The sequence below is a fragment of the Tauraco erythrolophus genome, chromosome 4 (genome assembly GCF_009769465.1).
Source record: "Tauraco erythrolophus isolate bTauEry1 chromosome 4, bTauEry1.pri, whole genome shotgun sequence".
Taxonomy (NCBI): Eukaryota; Metazoa; Chordata; class Aves; order Musophagiformes; family Musophagidae; genus Tauraco; species Tauraco erythrolophus.
The window spans coordinates 59838626-59859045 of NC_141468.1; the positions used below are offsets into that span (position 1 = coordinate 59838626).

General features: G+C 47.5%; 1 protein-coding gene across 1 annotated transcript; it reads left to right on the forward strand.

Moving 5' to 3' along the window:
* Positions 1–7709: 7709 nt before the first annotated feature.
* Positions 7710–18297, forward strand: CBX7 (chromobox 7). Its single transcript, XM_086610360.1, has 7 exons — positions 7710–7778; positions 9146–9189; positions 13242–13307; positions 13832–13898; positions 14489–14828; positions 16867–17001; positions 17473–18297. The coding sequence occupies exons 1-7, from the start codon at positions 7710–7712 to the stop codon at positions 17505–17507; spliced, it is 756 nt and encodes a 251-aa protein (XP_086466486.1). The 3' UTR covers positions 17508–18297.
* The last annotated feature ends 2123 nt before the right edge of the window (positions 18298–20420 follow it).

Sequence of the window (20420 nt, forward strand, 5' to 3'; positions counted from 1 at the left end):
GGAATAACTGGCAGCGCTAGCAGAGGGAGTCAAAACACCTTAAACCGAATTGTTCAAGGGAAGTACTCTCAGATCTTGCCCGCACGCTGCCTGGCTTTGAAAATTTGTAAAAACATTTACCCAAGGAAATACCAAGGAAATCAAGGTGAGGAAGAAGGTGGCTGGGATGACTGTAGAAGAACACAGGTGCTGTGCCTACCCTGTCTCTGCTCAGGACATTTCAGTGGAAGAGGCACAATCTGAAAGGTGTTGGGTATCTTCGACTCAAAAGCACAGGAGGCTCCAAGCCTCAGGGCATTGCTACCAGCTCCACAGCAGAGGCAGGAGGCATGGGTGCAGTGGCACGTTGCCCTGTCCTTGAAGAGCACCCTCCAGATCACCAGCAGCCTTTAAGGTCTCTCTGCAGGCCGTTGGAGAAAGGACGAGATTTTTGAGGGGACCGGCTCTGCCGTCTCCTGCTTCAAGGGAAAGCAGCAGCCCCACAGCCCTTTGCACTGCCTTGGTGCAGCCAGGGCAGGTGGGTGGACTGCAGGTCTTTTGCACAGGTTTTACCCCAAGCAGCTCCAGACCCCGCTGTGCAGTTCCTGGAAACTTGGGGCCCGGACAGCTGTATTGGAAGTCTTGATTGCTGGCGCTTTGCTTTTGCAATACCACGTCTGTGTTCTTCCAGGATTTGTCAGGACAGCGTGTTTCCCCAGGAAAAAAAAAGACGCAAGTAGGGCAATGAAGAATCTGAGCCGACAAACCCCTGCTCAGACCCAGAGGAGCCCTCTGGAGATTGTGCTCGCCGGTGAAATCCTGGGCCTGTAGTGCCACCTAATGAACAAGCGCCGTTCAGAGTCCACATGCAGGATGTTGCGTGCTGGGAAATCAGGCAAAGGGCTCCTTAGGGCGCTTCATTCCTCTCTGATGCCTTTTGTCCCTCTCCCAGTGCTTCAGAAATTACTTATTCGATCCTCACAACCCAGCCGTTAGACAGCAGATAACACTAATCCTGTTCTGCAGACAAGTCACAGAGCAGCTTTTTGCCAAGCCCAAATATACAAGACAAATCAACAGTAGTTGAGTCACAGAGTAACTCCTTTCTCTGCATCACTGCTGGAAATACTGCTTCCAAGGGACAGGGCAGAGAGGTGACATGGTGCAGTGTTGCGATCTGCACCCTCCTCCTGGACTACCCGGCTCGTTCCCCGTGCACCAGCAGGACCCTCCTGAGTGACAAGCCATGAACTCCCATTTTCTAGGAGGCAGAAGTTGGGCTCCATTTGATTGGTGAGGATAGTGGTCAGACATGAGGATTAAAAATGGCTTTAAAGGGCCTAAAGGACATTCCCTCAGGATGAAACCAGCTGGTGCTCAGTTTTTACATTGGAAATTATTGATGAGAAGGACAACGAATGCTCCACACAAAACATAAGCTTAGTGCCAGTGGCAACAACTGCCTTCTCAGACCCAGAAGGCAAGACACCAAGGTCCTAAGGTGCCCTCCATGACTGCATTCAAGTTTCTGGCCTCTGCTGATATGAGGAGGCACCCCAAAAGGCAAACCATCACCTGGGCAGGGAGCTGCCTAGAAGAAGCAGACAGAAAACATGTGAGAGCTCAATCCCTCCCTGGAACTTAGGAGTTAGGGTTGTGCATTCTTACTCCTCCTCCTCTGTCTACCTCCTCCCTTGTCATCTGAGATCAGGCACCCACCTTGTGAAGGTGCTGTCACAGCGCAGCATGTGTGTAAGTGGTAGCTGTGTGGTCACAGCAGTCTCCCAGAAAGTGGGAGGTCTGAGTTAAGTGTTCTCCTCAGCCTTGAGGGACTGTAACGTACCCTTTCCATCAGCCCAGTCTTCTCTACCCCGCATGGCACAGCAGGGCAGGGCATGTTTTAATATATTATGTCTGTAATATGGATGAAGAGCACCTTCTAGCTTCTGCATCCCAAGGGCATAACTCAGATGGGTCCTGCCTTGAAAGCTGGGTGCCTGCTTCTGGCTCCAGAGCAGGAGATCTGAACACAAATGCCAATTACATCATGGCCTGTGTAGATGCTGAGCTGCTCAGCTAAGTGTGGAAGATTCTCTGGCCCCATACCTGTTTTTTAAGTATTTCAAAATTTTCAGGGTGCTTCAGGCATGAGGAAAGTGACCACTGCAACTCTGGCCCTTTCACAGTGGAAGAACATGGGACGTGCACCGTCTCATGTGCAAATAGTCCTCTGTGAAAAGAAACGTTTTCAGGGCTGGATGTTCAGCAGACAGGAGATGCTGCAAGAGGCTCGTACATGAGGGTGAGAGTCCTTGGAAGTTTTAAGCAACTGAACAGCTGCAGAAGTTTCTATAGAGAACGTGGGAGCTAAGGTTTTTCAAAGACATATCATATGTCCACAAATGGGCAGGCTTTCACTAAAACAACAAAACACAAAATAATTGAAACAACAAAACTTGATTTCATTGAAACCGCAAAAAATATTAAAAAAAAAAAAAAAAAGACAAAAGCACTTACTCTCTCTTGTCCACCCACACTTCAAGTCTAGGCTTCACTTCAGAGCAGTGAAAATCCTACTACAGCTTCCTGTAGAGGAATTTATCTGAATTATGTACTTTGTGTACCAAACCAGCACACTTCACTCTTGCTGTGACACAGAAGCACTCAGCAGTCAAAGTGGTCCAGAGAGAAGGAAGACTGTTATCTAGGTAAGTGTTTATCTTGGAAAGAGGAGATTGGCACTTCAGCACATTCACTAGGACCCATTTAGGTATTTTGCATGAGTCAGGCACTGGATAACATGTATGCACAGTGAGGGATCGGGATAAGGACACAGATCTCCTCTCACCCAGGAAAATGACCATGAAGGTGAGATGTGTCACACCTGTTCCCTGGCCCAGTAAACTCTGAATTTGTCTTGCACTAAGCATGACAACTTTAGGGGGTCAATATGTGGTCTCCTTGCTCCTGAGATAGGTAATAAACTGGTGTTTGGGGCATTCTCCCAGAAGATGGGATTCCATGGCCCTGAAGACAGAGGAGGGACTGGACCTTGATCACCAGCGCTGCTGGGTGTGTGCTATAACGGTTGAGCTATCATTTAACAGGTAAGAAAACAACAAGTCCTCCTCCAGCGGCATTTTCAAAGAATAGTAGCTGTTACTTTCTGCACTGATCCTGCTCTGGGAAGCAGCTGAGCTCTTCAAGGAAGACTGAGAAGTAATACCTACCTAGTGGTTCCCAATTGCACCTGGGTGTGAGCCAAGGTGCAGAGGAAAACCGAGCTGCACACCAAGTTGAGGTGACACTAAGGGATGAGTACCCACTGTGTATTGTTTAAAGGATCACAGTCTAGGATTCGGTGCTTACCATCCCCTTTAGATGGTGCTCCAGGTGCCTCAAATCTGCACCCAAGGCATGGCCACAATGAAAGAGAAATGCTGGGTGCTCTCATCTAAAGAGGATGAAAGGCTGAAGTTGGCAACTGTCATGTATGCCTTGTAGGGGGTGGAGAAACCCCATGCTGGGTAAGAAACAGTTAAGGATGGAAGCAAAATGACATTGAACCCACAGAATGCATTTTTCTTCATGACACACCCCAACCAGAGCTCTCAGGGGGACCTAAGCTTGGGCCAGATGATCCTCCCTCTGTCCTCTAGGACTAGCTCCTTTGGCCAAGGCAAGGGGACTTCCATGTTTGTTTTCCTTGTGTGTGGTGTAACCCCTCAGAGGCAGAGCACTACTTTGTGCTGGGACTGGGGGCTCACTGGCCATCCACTGTCGGGAAATCTCTGTGCTGGGAGAGGATTAGAGCCAAGTGAGGAACACACAGCAGAAATGCAGCTTTAAACACATTGTTCACTGTCTGCTGTCACAAGGACTCCGAATAAACAGAGGATCTGCCAACTGGCAGCAGGGGGCAGCTGCATTCTTTCCATGGGCTTTAAGACACTAACATTAAAAATACTGATTGATGTGGGCATACCAGCAGGGTAGTTTTTCTGGTGCCCTTGGGCTTAACTGCACCATACCCTGTGCATCCTACCTGTGCCTTGCTGTGCTTCCAGCCAGCTCAGGTCTCTGAGCAGCTGCTCTCCTGGGCCAGGGCAGCACTGACCGTGTCCGTTTGCTATCCTTTATGTCTATGATGTGTTATGAGGCTGCCTGCTGAAACCATGATCTGCGTATAAAATGGACCTGCACTTGCAGAGCAGCATGATGAGTGCCATCTACTGATAATTAAACATACAGCACTGCAGAGAAAGAGAGGCTGGTTCACTCACCGAGTCAGGGATACACCGCAAACAGCATCGGCATCACGGCTTTTCATGGCTACCAGCTCCTGTGACATTATGGAGTCGTGGCAGCACCGTGCTTGTAGGCTGCCAAGGCTTGCTTCTGCTGCAAGATCGTTTCTTGAAGCTTCATCAAGCAGCATTTCTTCAGGGATGTGCTAGGTTGTTTTGAAGCTATCCTGATCTTTGCTGCAGTCTTCTGGGGGAAAAAAAATCTTTGGCAGGATTAAGCTTTGTAGAATATAAATGACCATTAATAAATTTTTAGTGTTAATGTAAGTGCTTGTATCAACTGGAAGCTGAATTGCTTAATCAGACTAGTAGCAATTAAAATGGTAATTTTTCTGTACTAGATTCTGCTAGCAATTTTTACTCAAGTAAAACTCTTTGACATTAATTGGAATTTTGATTAAAGGCTCCTGGATCTGGGTCTCTGAATTTGTACTAAGGAAGGTTCAATATTTGCTTTGGTTTTCGGCACATTGAGTTCACTGCTGTATATTAGTGCGACTGTACAATTAGTCGTAACAAGAACAACTCCAATAAAGACTGCCGTAATCTAGTTCTTGATATAGTTTAGAGAAGTTTGTTTTTTTTTTTTATCACAGAATGGCTTTTAAAGTACTGCTAAAACAGGCTGTAAGATCTGAAAAACTTTGATTGCTTAAATTGTTTGTCTTAATTATTTCTAGTCCCTATAAATGGCTTAGTGACATTCACTTAACGGTAATTCACAACTTGGGATGGAAAGGGAGAAAAGGAGATGTTCTTGCTCTTCACCTTTAAGGTTCAGTTTTTGGTGTCAGTGCGAAAAAAAAACCCTACTCAGCCAATCCTTAGTAGAATGAAAAGTAACTGTGGTGTAACAGCTTTAAAAAATAACATTTTTTGTCCAAAATGTTGCAAAAAAAACCCAAACTAAACAAACCAACCCTCGGCAAAAAAACAAAAACAAAACAAAAAGCAAGCAAACAAACAAACAAACCTGACCAGAATACGGTGAGACATTTAGCATTTTTCTGAACAGTAAAATGATGTATAAGCAGCATGTTCCAGTGCTGGAGGTGCTTGGAGAACCAGGGGAGCATTGTCCTGGTAGCAGTCCTGACTCACACAGGCTTCACTGCAGCCAGTACAACCACACATGAGACTAAAGCCCCCACGAAGGAAGGAGGACTTGCATGGAAAAATCCCCCAGCAGACAAGGAACACGTGTTTTTGTTATGGTGTGGGATTTGCCTGGAACTTTGCTGCATGCTTATGTCATCTTGTGGAGAGGTTTCATCACTCATCCTTCCAGGCAAAGGAGTGTCATTTTCTGAAAGCTGCTACATAATTGATGCAAATATTGCTTAAACTTCACTTGGGTCCATTGCTGGTGTGAGAAGAGGGAAAAGCAGAAAAGAAAGAAGGGAATAATTGTGCAGAAATTATACTGATGATATCTCATTGTATACCTCTGGTTATAATAAGAGTATTATAGCTTGTGGTCAAAATGCAGGTTGATTCATTTTGAGAACTCCTTTAGTATTCGTTAACAAAGTTTTTTTTTTAATTTTGACAAATACGTTTATATATCCTTGACCTTAAAAAGTCACATATAAAATAACTAGTTGTACATATCCTATACTAAGAAGTGCAACAGTTTATCAATAATGGATTAATCTGCACGTTTTTTTCTGACTGTAGGATTTATTTTTTTACTTTATTTTTTCCTAAGGTGGTCATTGGAGCACAGTTTCTTTCAGTTTCTAGTTCGGCACCACAATAATTGGATTCAAGTGCTAAGAAAGGGATTAAAAACAGGTCGTTGCATTTGAGAGAAATATTCTGATCTTCTTTTGTCTCTAGCTTTTCTGAAGGTCTTCTTTTTAAGAAACAAAGTAAATTTTATCTTAAATATTTTTCTCTATTGCCTCTAAAACATAGAAACATCGTATGGGAAAAGAAGAATTAAAAAGAATCAAGAATTAAAAAGATCAATTTTTTTTAATTATTATTATTTTGCAATACAGTACAACAAACCGTGAATATTCAACAGCTATGCAGTTACAGACTCAAAACTATGTTATAAACTGCTAGGTCTGCTTAATGGCTAGCCCAATGGTCACAATTCCCAACAGCGAACTTTGAGTTCTTAAACGGCTGCAGCAAGAATAAGCGCCCCGCCAGTTACTGCATCCACAGGTATGGATTGGGTATGTTGTGTGAAAATGAACGTTTTCAACTAAATGTCTAACATTAACTTGCTCTCACTGAAGACTTCCTTTTTTATAATATTTGCCATTTGTACAGTAAGGTTCATCCTGTCTCAAATTTTGCTTATGAACGGCATTCAGTGACACAGTCAAAGTGAAGGAGCAATTGAGCACAGCTGTGGGAGGAAAGGTAGCTGCTCAAGTAGAAATAAGACCCTGCTCTGATGAAAAAAATGTCCTAGGAGACTTAAAAAAAAAAAAAAACAAACTGTTGTTTAATGCAGCAGTCGGGAAGGAAAAGCACATTTCTGTGTACCAGACTGGTGCACAAAGGAGCCTGGACACCTCAGTGCTGATGCTCCTATTTTCTCGTGCCTTACCCAAGAAAGCCTTGGCCACCTTGAAGAGGTGGCCGTAGGTCCTGCCTCTTTCAAGATGTCAAATAGCTACGTGTGCGTTATGCCCGTAAAATCCCTCAGCACTTCACGCGGAGGCACTTGAAGCGGGTGCCCGGACAGACGAGCCACGCCGGATTTCTCCCGCACCGGTCCGCGCCGCCTGCCTCAACACTTTGCCACCTGCTGGTTTCCCACCAGCCGCCGATGACAGACGATCGCTGAGGGCCATTCCTGTGGAACACACTCGTAAACACCACCGCTTTGCGGCAGCTAGAGACCGCGCCGGGGGCGGGCAGGGCTTTCTCACGGCGCTCCCCCCGCAAGCGCCAGGGCACTGGGAACCGACGGCCCTTTCCGTGAGGAAAGCGGGCTGCCAGCGGGAGTCTCACTCCCGGAAAGGGGAGGCCGGGGGCCGGCGGCGAGGGGAAGCCGGGCACCGGCGGCGGGGCGAGGCGGAGCGGCGGCGGGAAGCGGGGGCCGAGGCGGGGAGGCGGGCGCAGCCCCTCCGCCGGTTCCCGCCCAAGCCGCGCCCCGCCGGCCCGGCCCGCCCCCCCGCGCACCCCCCCTCGCGCGCGCGCCAGGGAAAACGTTGCGCAGGTTCTAAAGCGGGGCGGGGGGAGGGGAGGGGGCGCGGTCGCGCGCGAGGGGGCGTGTGAGGGGGAGCGGCGGGTAACGGCCGCCAGCGGGCAACGGCCGCCGCCACCGGGCCAGCCTCGCCACCGCCGCGGGAGGCAGCCCCCCCCCCCCCCCCCCCGCCCGCCCTCCGCCTTGCAACAGCCGGCTCCCTCGGTCGCAGGGCCGCCGGTGGCCGGCGGCAGCGCCGCTGTCCCGCCCTCCGCATGGAGCTCTCGGCCATCGGGGAGCAGGTGTTCGCTGTGGAGAGCATCCGCAAGAAGCGCGTGCGGAAGGTGGGCTGCGGCGGGGCGGGGCGGGCCCCGCCGGGCGGGGGGGAAGGGGGGGCACCGGGACACCCCCCGCCCCTCCTGCCTCGCACAAGCGCGGCGGGCGGGGGGCGTGGTGGGCGCGCGCGTGGACGCCCTGCCTTCCCCCCGCGCGGAGTAACGGGGGCGGCGGCGCCACCGGCCTCTGCCTGGGGCCGGCGGGCGAGGGACACGCGTGTTGGCGGGAGTTGCTGGTGAGGTGGGTGGGTGGGTGGGGTTCTGGGGCATTGCTGGAGGGTTTCAGTTTCTGCAGAATCGGTGCTGGTGACGACGCCCCGGACAGTCGGAGTCAAGAGAGGGTTTGGCGGGCAGCTTAGTGACTCAGTTTGCCCAGCAGTGAAGACGCTCTCTGTCCCCAGGGGGTGTTAGGAGGATTAACTCGTGAGCACGCAGCAGGTAGAGATCCTCTGATGGAAAGTTCCTCGCAGGGCAGCGTTTTCAGTCTTTGGGATGCCCATGAGTCCCCCGTGAGGAAAATGAAAATGGTTCTCGGGCTCAAGTGCCCGAGTGCTTCACTTGCTGTGCTGTCGTGTAAAGGTGTCCGCAGCTGCAATAGTGGCACTTCAAGGGGTGGTCGTCCTGCACACACAAAGGCCTCTGCCATGCTTTGGGAAGTGCTTAACAAGCCCTTCAGTATATTAAAAATTTTAATAGTCGTCCATGTTCCTCAGGAGCCCTTGAACATGGTTTCCAATAACTACACTTCTTTCTTTTTTTTTCTGTTTTTTTTTTTTTTCTTTTTAAATCTTGTACTTAACAGTGAACGAATAAATGGATAGCTCTGAACTTTAGCTGTGAGCTGCTGTTTGCTTGGGTCAGAAGGTTGAGTGACTGTGATGGATGGAACTGTGCTTGAGTAAAGCTTGTAGCAACTGGAAGGGAACATGCCGAAGAGTTGCTTCATAGGTTCTGAAATACTGTATTTCTCTCTGCTTAAAAAAAAAAAATTCCTCTGACACTTGTTCCTGGCATACATCTCCCTCTCGTGTTTGTGCGTGCTGACTTCTTGTAAGATTGCCTGTAAATGCAGGAGTGGTTGCAGTCTTGCTCTCCGATTGGCTTTTGAGGTTCTGCTTGCTAGGTTTCTGTAAAGGTATGATCCCAAGCTGATGGTAGTTCAGCTACGCTGAAGTACCCCTGCGTGCCCATTTACTGCGGAAAAAGGTATAGCAAGTGTAGTTGAATGAGGAGGTGGCTTTGTTTTGAAAATAAAGTGATGGGAAGTGAGCTTTTCAGTTGCAGAGTTTAGTCCTGTTGATTGGTTGCATCTCTTACTGTAGCCCATATTTGGTTGCAGAGTTCACCTGTTTTCTTCTTCCTTTTTCCGCCCTCAGGGTAAAGTAGAATACCTGGTGAAGTGGAAAGGATGGCCCCCAAAGTAAGTTGTGTTTTACTTGTCTTTTTTTCTTTAATATTCAGTAATAGCTTACACTAGGTCTCTGCAACTGAGCTTCTCATTCTTAATGGGTAATCTTTTGTGCCACGTTCCAACAATGATAAACAAAAACAAAGAGCCACAAACCAAAACTAAATCTATTTTCAGACTGACAGCTTAGGGATACAAACCACGTGCCAATCTATTCTGACTGGTTTTTGCCACCACTGAAATATTCCATTGAGATGCTTTCTAGATACAAATGTTTTTAAATTCGTTATGAGTTCAACAAGGAACCTGATTCTTCTGAATGTGGCATGGCGCCTGCTTTTCTGACTCAGCAGCAAGAGGATCCCACTTTATTTTTAGGGCTGTATGCAGTCTTTTAAAGTAGAAAACAAGTTTATGGTCTTGTTTGTTGTTCTACTCCTTCCCTTCTGCAATTCACAAACGGAAAGGGGCAATGTTTCAGCTTTATTGATTGTAGCCAGATGCAGGTGATCTTTGTCCCTTGAAAATTACCACTGTGCTTTTGTTTCCTTGTCTGAAACCTCCTGTTATTTTCAGTGCCTTTTCTGCTTTTGCTTTAGGGGGGAAAAATATTTTTGCAGCATTGCTATGCACTGTTTACAGATACTTCTCTTATTAAAACGCCGCTGCCTCTGAAGAAGAGTGATTGCTCTGTGCCTAAACAGTCAGTAGAATTGCTTTGAGATTGAAAGGATGAGGTAACTGGAGAGTATTACTATGTTAGCTAGCAGTTTAGCTGCCTGCCCAACCCATATGGGAACCTGTCTTTGCTTTTCTGTTTTTAACTGCGTGTGTACATACACAATGCGCGTGGGTATGACTGTATTACACGTGCAGTGGCACCACATTTTGCTAAGCAAAGGGGGCTGTTTTTACTGATTCATCCTTGCAGTTGCAAAGCGGGGCCGGCTAGGAAGTGGTCCTGGCATTGTACCTGGTGTCCTAGAGGCTGAAATGCGTTCCTGCGTGCCTGATCCTCGCCTAATCCTCATGCTTATAGAGCATCTGTGAATGTAAGCAGCTTCCCTTCTCTGGTGGTGGTGGGAGAGAGTGACTTTGTTCTTGACTGTAGGTCCTTCTGTCAAAGTGTCACCTTGTGCACTTGTTGAGCACCAGTTGCCAAGTAGTGTGGGTCAGTTCTTGGACTGCTTCAGCCTTCTAAGTAGCCAAGACTAATTTAATCACTGGTAGAGGTTGGGAAATGCATTTGTAGCCTGTGAGGCTCCATCCCCTTTTGGCCAGAATACTGATGTTTATCCCGTTCTCCTTTCAACACACGCATTGAGGTCCTTCTCTTGTAAAGTCACTTGCCAAGAAGGTGGGCTGAGGCATGGCGTAATGTTTCCTTGGACAGAGCAGCCCTTATTCTTACTGCTGCCTTTCCTTGCCCTGGGCCTTGGAACTCTGGGGGAGCCAGAAACTCTTTTTTGGGAATTAAAAGCAGAGTCTTCTGCCCAGAGAGCAAAGGGATGTCAGATCCCTTCTTTTGATGCTGTGACATGTCCGAACACTTTTCCTCTTGCCCCAAACTCTGTATCTGAAGAGCACTGATTTCCCCCTCCCCCCCCCCGCCCCTCCATTTTAACTGTTCACTTGGTGGTTCGAGTTGCTTAAAACCAAGCTGCTTTTAGCACTGAAGTTGCTTTCATCCTGCTAGCAGTCTCTGTTCCTTGTTTCTAAACATACATATGCCTGTGATGGCATGCAGCACCACAAGCTGTTTGCATCATTGTCTTCCAATAGAATCCATTTCCTCATCCCATGAAGTGTTTCTCTTCATTCCCCTCTCCAACCTTGTCGCATTGCTCTTTGTAATCTCTGTACCAGTTATCCCATCATTCCCATTGGAGGCTTCATGGAAGGGAATGATAGGTCAGTAGTTTGCTGCTTTACCATGTAATAGATATTTCACTTTTTTTTTTCTTTCTAATAAAAAAATTCTTGTTAATGCCCTGCACCTCAGATTTCTGCATTATACTGCTGGAGTCAGGGAATGGAAGAGTTACAATCTGATTCTAGCTACAAGCTTGTTTACAACTAGTGTTGGAGTTAAGAGGGGAGGGGGAAGAGGAGGAGTAGAAGGAGGGGGAAGGAGGATCATATGATCTATGTTTTCCAGAGTGCCTGCTCTCTGCAGTTCTGCTGCAGCCTGCGCTGTGTGTGCCCATATATATAGTGCTCTGTGTGCGTGTGTGTGCGCGCGCGCGTGGCAAACTGAACCCTGTTTTTTTATATGCAGTGTTTTGCCACTGCAGCGAAGCCAGAAACTGAGCTGCAGAGAAAAAGGCAACACCCACCATTTTTTTTTTTTAAAGCAAATCCCCTTTCTTCTCCTGCCCATGAAAAGCAGTCAGATGTCTTCCTCCTCCCCCTTGCCCCCCGGCCTTGTATAACTATTTTTGTTAAATTTCTAGAATGAGTGCCAGAACCCTGCAGCTGGGAGGAAACCTTCCTCTGTTCAAACAGCATCATGGCTTTGAAAGCTCAGTCAGGTTGCTGCAGGAGGCTTGGGCAAATGACAGAGGGAGGGATCAGCTGGTTATGAAGACATGTCTGTTCTCTGATGTACAGCGCACCTTGGGATATCTGAATTTCATGGTTTTGTTTCTCACTTGTGTAAAATAATTGTGCTTTCATTTCTAGAACCGTTCTCCAGGAATGCTCCTATATTTCAGTACCTTTCTTCTGTCTAATGGAGAGATGAAAGGGAAAAGCATTCCCGAACCACCTCCCCTGTGTACATATACGCATGTATCGTGTGCCCTCGTGTGCAGCCTGTGCTTCATCCAGAAATGTAAACAACCCAAAATGCTTTCCTGCTGTTTAAAGGCACTGATACAAACGCATTCTTGCCCACCTGCATGTGGCTTCTCTCTGGCCCTCCTCCCCAGGGCTGGGAGGGGCTCTGCCTCCAGGCCCCAGGCCTCGCATTCCAGGAAAATTAATGTTCTGAGGCGTTTGGGATTTTAGACTTGCTTTCTTGCCTTTGAGTTTGTATGGTAGACACATGCCACTCACCTTTTCTGGACAAACATGACCCCTTAGAAGCAAACATGCCACAAGGGCCACCTTGTGATCCTTTAACCTTCCACAGTGGGAGTTCTTGGCTGTTTCTGCCTGATATTAAGTGCAGTTGTGCCCTTTGGGAACTGATTTTGGCATTGTTTGCTAGGTGAGTTCAGCCCATTCCTGAGCGTCTGACTCCCGTCATAGCTGTCTGGCAATCGAGGAGGGAGATGAGTCAGTGAGTGACACTGTTCTCTGTAGGCTGACGCTGCAGGCTACTTACAGAGCATCATCAGGCTTTAAAAAAATGAGTTGTTTTGGTAGCCCTGACCACAATGCAGATGGGTTCCCTCTGCACTGGTACAGAAATACTGATGGCCTCTGCTGGATGGAAATAACGTGCAGGGGGAGTCGAGCAAGAGGAGGAATAGTTGGAAAGTCACCATCAACTCGCCTCAGGGCCCAGATCTAAACATGTTTAGTTGAATGGCATTGGTGGAGAAAAATTAAACTCTTAAGTGAATACTTTCAGCTCCAGTGATAAGAGGTAATTAATAATGCAGGTGAGAAAGCGTACTTACTCTTTGAGCACTCTTAATTTAGAGAGACCTATTTTTCAGAAAGCTGTATTAGATCACGTCTCGTTGTTCCATGGGGTTTGTTGGATTTGAGGGAGTGCTGCAGTTGAGACCTGTTTAGACATTAACTTAAAATCAGTTTGTGTCTGCACAGGCTTTGCAAACAGCGTGGAAGGGGCCCTGGAGAGGAAAGCCTTCCCTGTTCTCCTGCAAAGAGCTGCTTGATGCTTGGCCCTGCCTGTTTTGGGAAGGGAAGGTGGTATCTGCAGGAAACTGGGGAGGGAATGGATGAGATTCCTCAGAGCTCTCGCAATGTTGTGGCAGGCCTCACTGACCCTTGTGAAGACCGTATCCAGGGCTGCAGCACTGTGGTAGCAGGCCTGCAGAGAGAATGTTTCATTAAAGTATTGTTTACTTTATATTCCGTATGTTTTTCTTCAGATACAGCACATGGGAGCCAGAGGATCATATCTTGGACCCTCGCCTGGTAGTGGCTTATGAAGAAAAGTAAGGGCGCATGTTCTTCCTCTCCATGGATATAGGAAACAGAAATAGTGTCTTTATTTTGTAGTGTGCATAAAGTGCCCCTGTTGTCCCTGCTTCAATCAAAGATGAGATGCATAGCAATGAATCTGTCTTGATCTCTGTACCTTGGTGTTGGCTGAGGTGGACAAGACAGGGTTAAAGCAGTTCTGATTGGCACTGGTCAGGAAATGAGGCCAAGAACAGGCAACACTGAGCCGAAGAGCAGTCAGTCTCAGGTTTTAATCGGGACCAGGGCTGGACTGCGGTGATGCAAGGTGATAAGTTTCTCTAACCCATCCTCGATCAGCTGAGTCAGAGAAATTCCCTTATTGCAAGGCTTTCACTCCTACAAGAAGCAATTCTGGGATGTTTTCCAAGCGCATGCTGGTCACCATTGGGTTTTAATGAAGGAAATGAGGGAGCTATGCTGCGAAAGGTGGAAGTCCTGACTAGGTTTTCTGCTGTGGTATTTAGTACCTGGTTTGATTAGTGTTCCTCTTTCACAGGGAAGAGAGAGACCGCGCGTCGGGGTACAGGAAAAGAGGCCCCAAACCGAAGCGCCTCCTCCTGCAGGTAGCCTCTTGCTCTTCTCTGTATTTCTGACTTGTTAGCTACTTCTCTACTCACGGGGAGGTGGAGACTGTCCATTTGCTGTTGCATGGACAAAATTTGAGGTAACAAGCTAACACAACAACACGAAATCAGTGGGTAGGCAGACAATTTTAACCTTTAGCTGAAGAACCAGCTAACTTGTCTTTAAAAAAGCAAAACAAAACAAAAACCAACAGCACTTGCTTTCTGAACTAGGATTTTATAAACTTTGAGCTTGAGTGGTTGCAGGTTGCCTGGTTTGTGTGCTTTTTAATTTCATGTTGAGCTTGGACTTTCCATCATGTTAAAGGTAGCCACTGGTTGGAAGTAGAGTTCCAGCATGCTTTGACTGTTGCCAAGCAAAGCAGCCAATCTTAGGAAGCACATATTAGGAAGAGCTTACATGGCAGTTGAAGAGGTGAGAGAGGCAGCCTTGTAGAAGCAGCACAACTTATTAGCTCATCTAGAGGCTCAGTGACTGAACAAAGAACAGTTTCCTGGCTCCCAGGTGGGAGCCCTGACTGTATTATCAGATTCCCACTCTGACCCTCGCTGCATTGATGTCTTGGCAGCGGCTGTATGGCATGGACTTGAGGAGTGCCCACAAGGGAAAGGAGAAGCTCTGTTTCTCTCTTGCGCGGAGGTTTGGAGGAGGAGACAGTAGCCTTCCAGGGGCCAAGCCAGGGCAGGCAGAGTTCTCAGAGAAGACTGGGGGACCAGTCCTGCCGTTCTCTCTCCGGAAGCAACGCAAAAACCAGAAGTACCTGCGACTGTCAAGGAAGAAGTTCCCCCGCATGGCGAGCCTGGAGAGCAGAAACTGCAGGCATGAGCTCTTCCTGAATGATGCAGTGGGCCTGGAGGCCAGGCAGGGCCCTGAGGACTGGGAGGCCATGCAGCACACCAGCAAAGAAGGTAAGGCCAGCACTCCTTGGCTGTGAAGTTCTAGGGCATGTGAAGGATATTCTCCATGCTTCCTCCTTGCTTGCCTCATTGTAGGGTTGTGGTTTCAGGTCCTCAGAGCAGCTCTCGCTGTCTCATGTTGTGGCCCTCTTGTCTGCAAGTTCTTTTCTTGTTTGGATGAATAGCACATCTTAATCTGCTTTTTTGGTGCTCTTGCTTCTCTGTAGTCATATATCAGTGATGCACCTCCCAGTGTCAGAAAACATGCGGAAGATGCTGCAAGTTATTCCCTTGTAAGAGTTTCTTCCCAGCAGGGGTGACTTGCAGGTGTGACAGTGATGAACTCTGCCTCTGTCCACATATCCGCATGTGTTCAGCCTGCTGCTTTGCTAAAGGGAGCTTGGCTGGCAGTGGGCAAGTTTGGACACCAGCAATCCTCTCATAGTGCTGCTCTGAGGAGCATACAGGAACATCGCTAGGAACCCATAGTGCGTTCCTCTGCCCCTCCTTCCCTTTTCTCTCCACACCCCACATCCTCTAAGATCTCTTGCTATAGAGCTCTGTAAGGGAGGGATGAGAGAGATGAAGTGAGGATGGTAACTCCTGCCTGATCCCAGAGTAGGCAGCATGAGTGTAGGCACGGGAGATGTCCAAGCACATTGGGCATTTTGGGGAGGGATACCAGCATCTTGTGCAGGAGGGCTGTGGGATGTGCGTGTTGCTCTGAGTTACCAGGGAAACTCTATCCCTGCATTATTAGACCTTCCAAAGGCGTAGCTTTCCTGAGGAGTGGAAAACTAGGGCTTGTGCTGCTGGTAGTAGCTAAGGGAATCCTGTTACTCCTTGTTAGGAGTAGCTGGTAGCCAGGCTGGATTAGGCAGGATATTAGGGAGAGAGCTGTCTTCTGGGAATCAACGCTATCCCCTCCTTTCTGAGAGGGACTTGAACAGCATCTAAAATCCAGGGAGGCAGCAATGGGGCTAGCACAGAGGAACCCAGTGTTGCATCCTGGGCGGTGGGCACATGTGTGGGGCAGTTCCCCGCCTAAAAGCACTGCGGATTGGAAGAGCGAACGGCACTACAGAAATGTTAAGCTGTTTTTGTTCTCCCCTTGACACACAGCCTGCATGGCATTCCATTTGTTGTTGGACTCCTCCTGAGATGAAAGTAGGCAGCCAGGTATTTGAGACAGAGGCGAGGAAATATGCTCTAAGGGGCCTTTTTCCTTGCCCAGGTTGATACAACAAGGTATATAATACAGGTATAGTGACAGGGAGAAGTTGTGTTTTCCTTCCTCTCTCTGTGTGTTTTTGTGGCTTTCTCTGGGGGTTAGGGGAAAGCGAGGCTTTGGGTGGCAGATGGACTGATAATTATTCTTACAGCGAGAAAGTGCAGGAGTGCTTGAGTTTCTTGTATGGAGCTAATGGGGAGCAAAGGGAGGATATCAGAGAGAGCAGCCTCTCCATGAAGCAGCATTGATGGATTTTTGAGAGGATCGCACCCAGGCTGTGTTCCAGTGCAGTACCCTCCATTTTGGATCCCTTTGACTCTTGTAGGCATATCTGAAGAGCATATGTAAGAGTTTGTGATTTTTGACTTTCTAGCAGGGTAGGACATTTACAAGCAGGTGAACTCACACCTAGGTGAGTGTGCTTTGCTGACACAGAGCCAAATTAGGGGCTGAGATGGAGCGAGAGGTGTCAGGGAATTGTGGAAGGTTAGATGAGCTGGTGTTATGGGGTCTTTTGACCTGGGTGTAGGCTGCTCCGATGCCACTGTGTGTCCAGATGGACACCTTTGCTACTCTTTTCTTTTCCTGTTATATCCTGCAGCGATCCTCCATTTTCCCTTAGCTTCTGAGGGGAGGGCTTGCATATGCTCTTTCTTGCCTTGTATGCGCAGACTCAGTACAGGCTGGTTTCACCCACTGTTTGTCAGAAAGGACGCCTCTTTTCCATCCTTCCCTTCCCTTCCCTCTCTTCTTCCTCCTTCCTTCTCCCTCACCCTCTCTCTCTCTCTAACATGCTCTTATCTGCCTCTCCTTCTGCAGCAGATGTGGATGGCAGTCTCCCTTGGATTCCCACTGTGCCCCCCAGCGAAGTGACAGTGACAGACATCACGGCAAACTCCATTACCGTCACTTTCAGAGAAGCGCAAGTGGCTGAGGGCTTCTTCCGAGACCGGAGTGTGCAGTTCTGAATCTCTGTTTTCAGTGCTCCCCAAAACCAGTGCTTTTAGGGTGGGACTAGGGAAGGGTTATTTTATCCCTTAAGAAAAAAATCCAAAACATCTCCTCTTAAAATGTTTACAGAGACCTTCCCCCCTCCCCCTCCCCCTTTCTTCTTTTTCCCCTTTCAGATACGCAAAAAAGGACAGCTTAAGGGGTGTGTGTTTGTCATTGCTTCGTCCATTTGAAAAACTGACAGCCCTTTCCCTGGCAAAGACTCCCCTCCTAGATGGGAAAGCAGCAAGCTGAACAATTCGCCTTTTATCCTGTTAAGTGGCAGCAGCTGCATTTGTGGGGAGAGGGCATGTGGAGGTGGAAAGAGAGCTGGATCTCTAGCCTGCCGCCTTGTTCTGCAATTGATATCCCTTGGATAAAGATACTTCTCTGTGCATTGCTCTTCCCACCTTCCTCCTCCCTCTCTTCCTGCAGCAGTGAGAGGTGATGGATCCTGCCTGTGTAGATAACTCCAGCCTGTTAAGACTTTCTCACCAGTGCTGTTTTCCCTGTGGCCTGCTGTCAGGACTTCAGAACCGTATTTGCCTGTTTGTGGTAAGTCAGTCTTTGCAGCGTGGGTCTGTACAGACAGCAGAGGTTTCTCCCGTTGGTTGTTATCATGCAGAAAGACTGAAACGCATCTCTGAAATCTAGATTGGCGATGTAAATTCAATTTGCCCTCATTAAAAGCTCAGAAACCCAGCACAGTTGAGACATACCATTCTGTATATGCTAAACAGAATTTCCAGGCTTGGCTCGGCTGTGTGAGGAATGTGTTATGGAAAGTGGGGTGTTCTTACCCCTTGCCAAATTCAGTATTAATAACAAATGCTGCCCTGAATCTGTGGTAATAAGTTGGTTGAAAACTGACTCCTCTCCCCTGGGAGGAGAGGCTAATACGACAACTGAAGCATTGCCTGGCACTGCAAAGATATCCAAGATACTGGCACAGGCCCAGGACACAGGAATTGGACAGAACTGAGCTAGAAATGGACCTTGATTAGCAGCAAATTCTGTTCCTGGATCCCATTGAGAGATCCAAAATAAACAACATGTGGGGAAGGCATGTATTCAATTTGAGGAGGGGAAAAATATTCTTAGCGATGAGAATTCTTGGATTGTACTGCCTGAGTAATATTCTTCCATGACTCCAGTCTCCTCACAGTATCTGTGATTCTGTACTACTTTACTGAAGGAACTTCCCCTTGGAAGGCTTAAAGATCTTTGCCAAGGAAAGTGGTCTGCATTTCAATAGACCCTGCCTGATCTTGCACTTAAAAATGCCTTGTGCTGGACTTGCCTGTGACACTTTTGAGGTTTTTGAAGAATTGCTGTGTTTTGAGTTGGTAGTTTAGCATAGCATCTGTTCTTGCACATGCATGTTCTCTTCTATTTTTTTTTTAAAGCAAATTTTATTTAAATAACATAAGTTTTTGAATATAGACCTTTTCCTATGGAAAGCAAGCAAAGTAAGCTAGAGTCTAAGGTGGGAACTACCGGACGGAGTGCTGCAGGGTAACATGGGCTACTGTCATGATTACTGTCCTTAAATCCTTTGTTTCCTCTCCTCACTCCACCTGAAGCATCTCTTTTCTGCTGTATTTATTCTAAGTGAAGCTACGAGCCCTCTGAGCTAAAGACATCTGTGGAAATCTTCAGTGTGTCCCTTTGAAGGGCTTGTCTGCTGGCCTGCAGAATTTGGGAGCTCTGGGGCTTCTGGTCCTCCAAACATCTACTTTTTACTAAGTGCTTGGACTGCCCCTGTCGTTTTTATTAAAAGCAGGTTTTACCTCAGATAGGATGCGGCAGCTCGGTGTAGACTTGGGATTTCCCCTTTCATCTCAGAGCTGTTTGAGCAGGCCTGTCTTCCACTGTGTCACAGCAGTTTCAGGACCACTGGGAAGATCTGGAATTTCTGGACTAACCTTTTGTCTCCCAAAGAAGTGACAAGAGAATTTTATTATGGAGAAATCTGAGAGAGTGAGAAGTGGAAGCTGGTGGGGGAATTATGTGGTGGGAGGATGAATGAGTGGGAAAGAAGCTTGCGACAGCTAGCAAGGGCACATGGATGAGGTAAGCATACAGGCTCAGGATGTTTGTTGAACGTGGGTGTCCAGAGTGAGGCTTCTGTATCTGGAGTTGCACCTTCTTTTGCAGGATGTGGGGTCAGACAGTGTTGTCATCGTCACCTCCACACACACCCACACACCTCCTCTTCCTGACGCCTACCAAATGTGCTGAATACCTGCATATCTCTCTTGTTGTGACCAGTGGACACACCATGTGGCTGAGTCTGCTCTTGAGGGTTGTAGCAGGTCAAGTAGTTATCGTTGCAGAAGCATAATATTGTAGCTTATTTTTTAACAAGTCTTGAACTCCGGCTCATCTTGCTAAATCTTTGTGGCATTTATAGGAACTGGTTTCTTTCTTCTAATGCAGCTACTGCTGCCTTTGTCCTGTCTTCATCTCAGTGTACAAATACACCAGAAAAGCTTCCTATTTACTAAGGTTCCTGGCTTTGGCTGACATTGGAAGCAATACCAATCCTGCGTCAGGAAAGAGCTTGTCCTAATAAACTGGATTTCCATCCTCTGCTTTTCTCTCCGCTCTCCAGCTGAGACATCTCAATGTTTTGTTTTGGCATTTCTCTTCAAACATATTTGCTTCCTCTTGCAGTGGAGTTTTCAAAGACCTGTGGTGGTCTTTCAAAGAGGATCCACCCACAGCTTCATATCTTAAATCATCTTTTGGATCAGGCTAGCTTGTGTTCTGCTGGTGACTAATCATCTCGCTACACAAAGTGTTGAACAAAGTACCTGGCTACCGTACTGCTTTGTGTGCAGGTCAGTGAGGAGTTAACCCTTATCGGGTTAAGACGCAACAACTTGCATGTGCGTGGGTTTGGTTTGCGTGTGTGCGTGTGCGCGGAGGAGTTTGTGGTAGGAAACTAAGCAGTGACTGTGTTGGGGTGGACTTTTTTTTTTACACTCATGAATCCTTGCTTATCTTAAAAATCTTTTTGAGAAGATTTTTCTCTTGATCTTTTTAAAATGTGGCTCTGTTCCATATTGTCTGGTGACATCATTGTAAACTTCCTTGGTAGAGCTGGTCTTCAGGGACTTAAAAATTAGCTTTATTCCACTTCTGCATGTGTAGAGATGTATGGGGGTTTTACTTGTGATGGCAAGAGAGATTGTCTGGGTTTAGTTGTCTCATCTCCCCAATACTGTCTGTCTGCCAGTTCAACCCAAAATCTGAAAATTGAATTGGGACCTCTTGGGCTAACATATCGTGAAAATCAGATGCTGTGCTCAGAGCTTCGTTAAGCATTCCGTTTGTTAGAAGAGCCAGAATAGCATCCAGCTGAAGCTGAGTTTAATAAT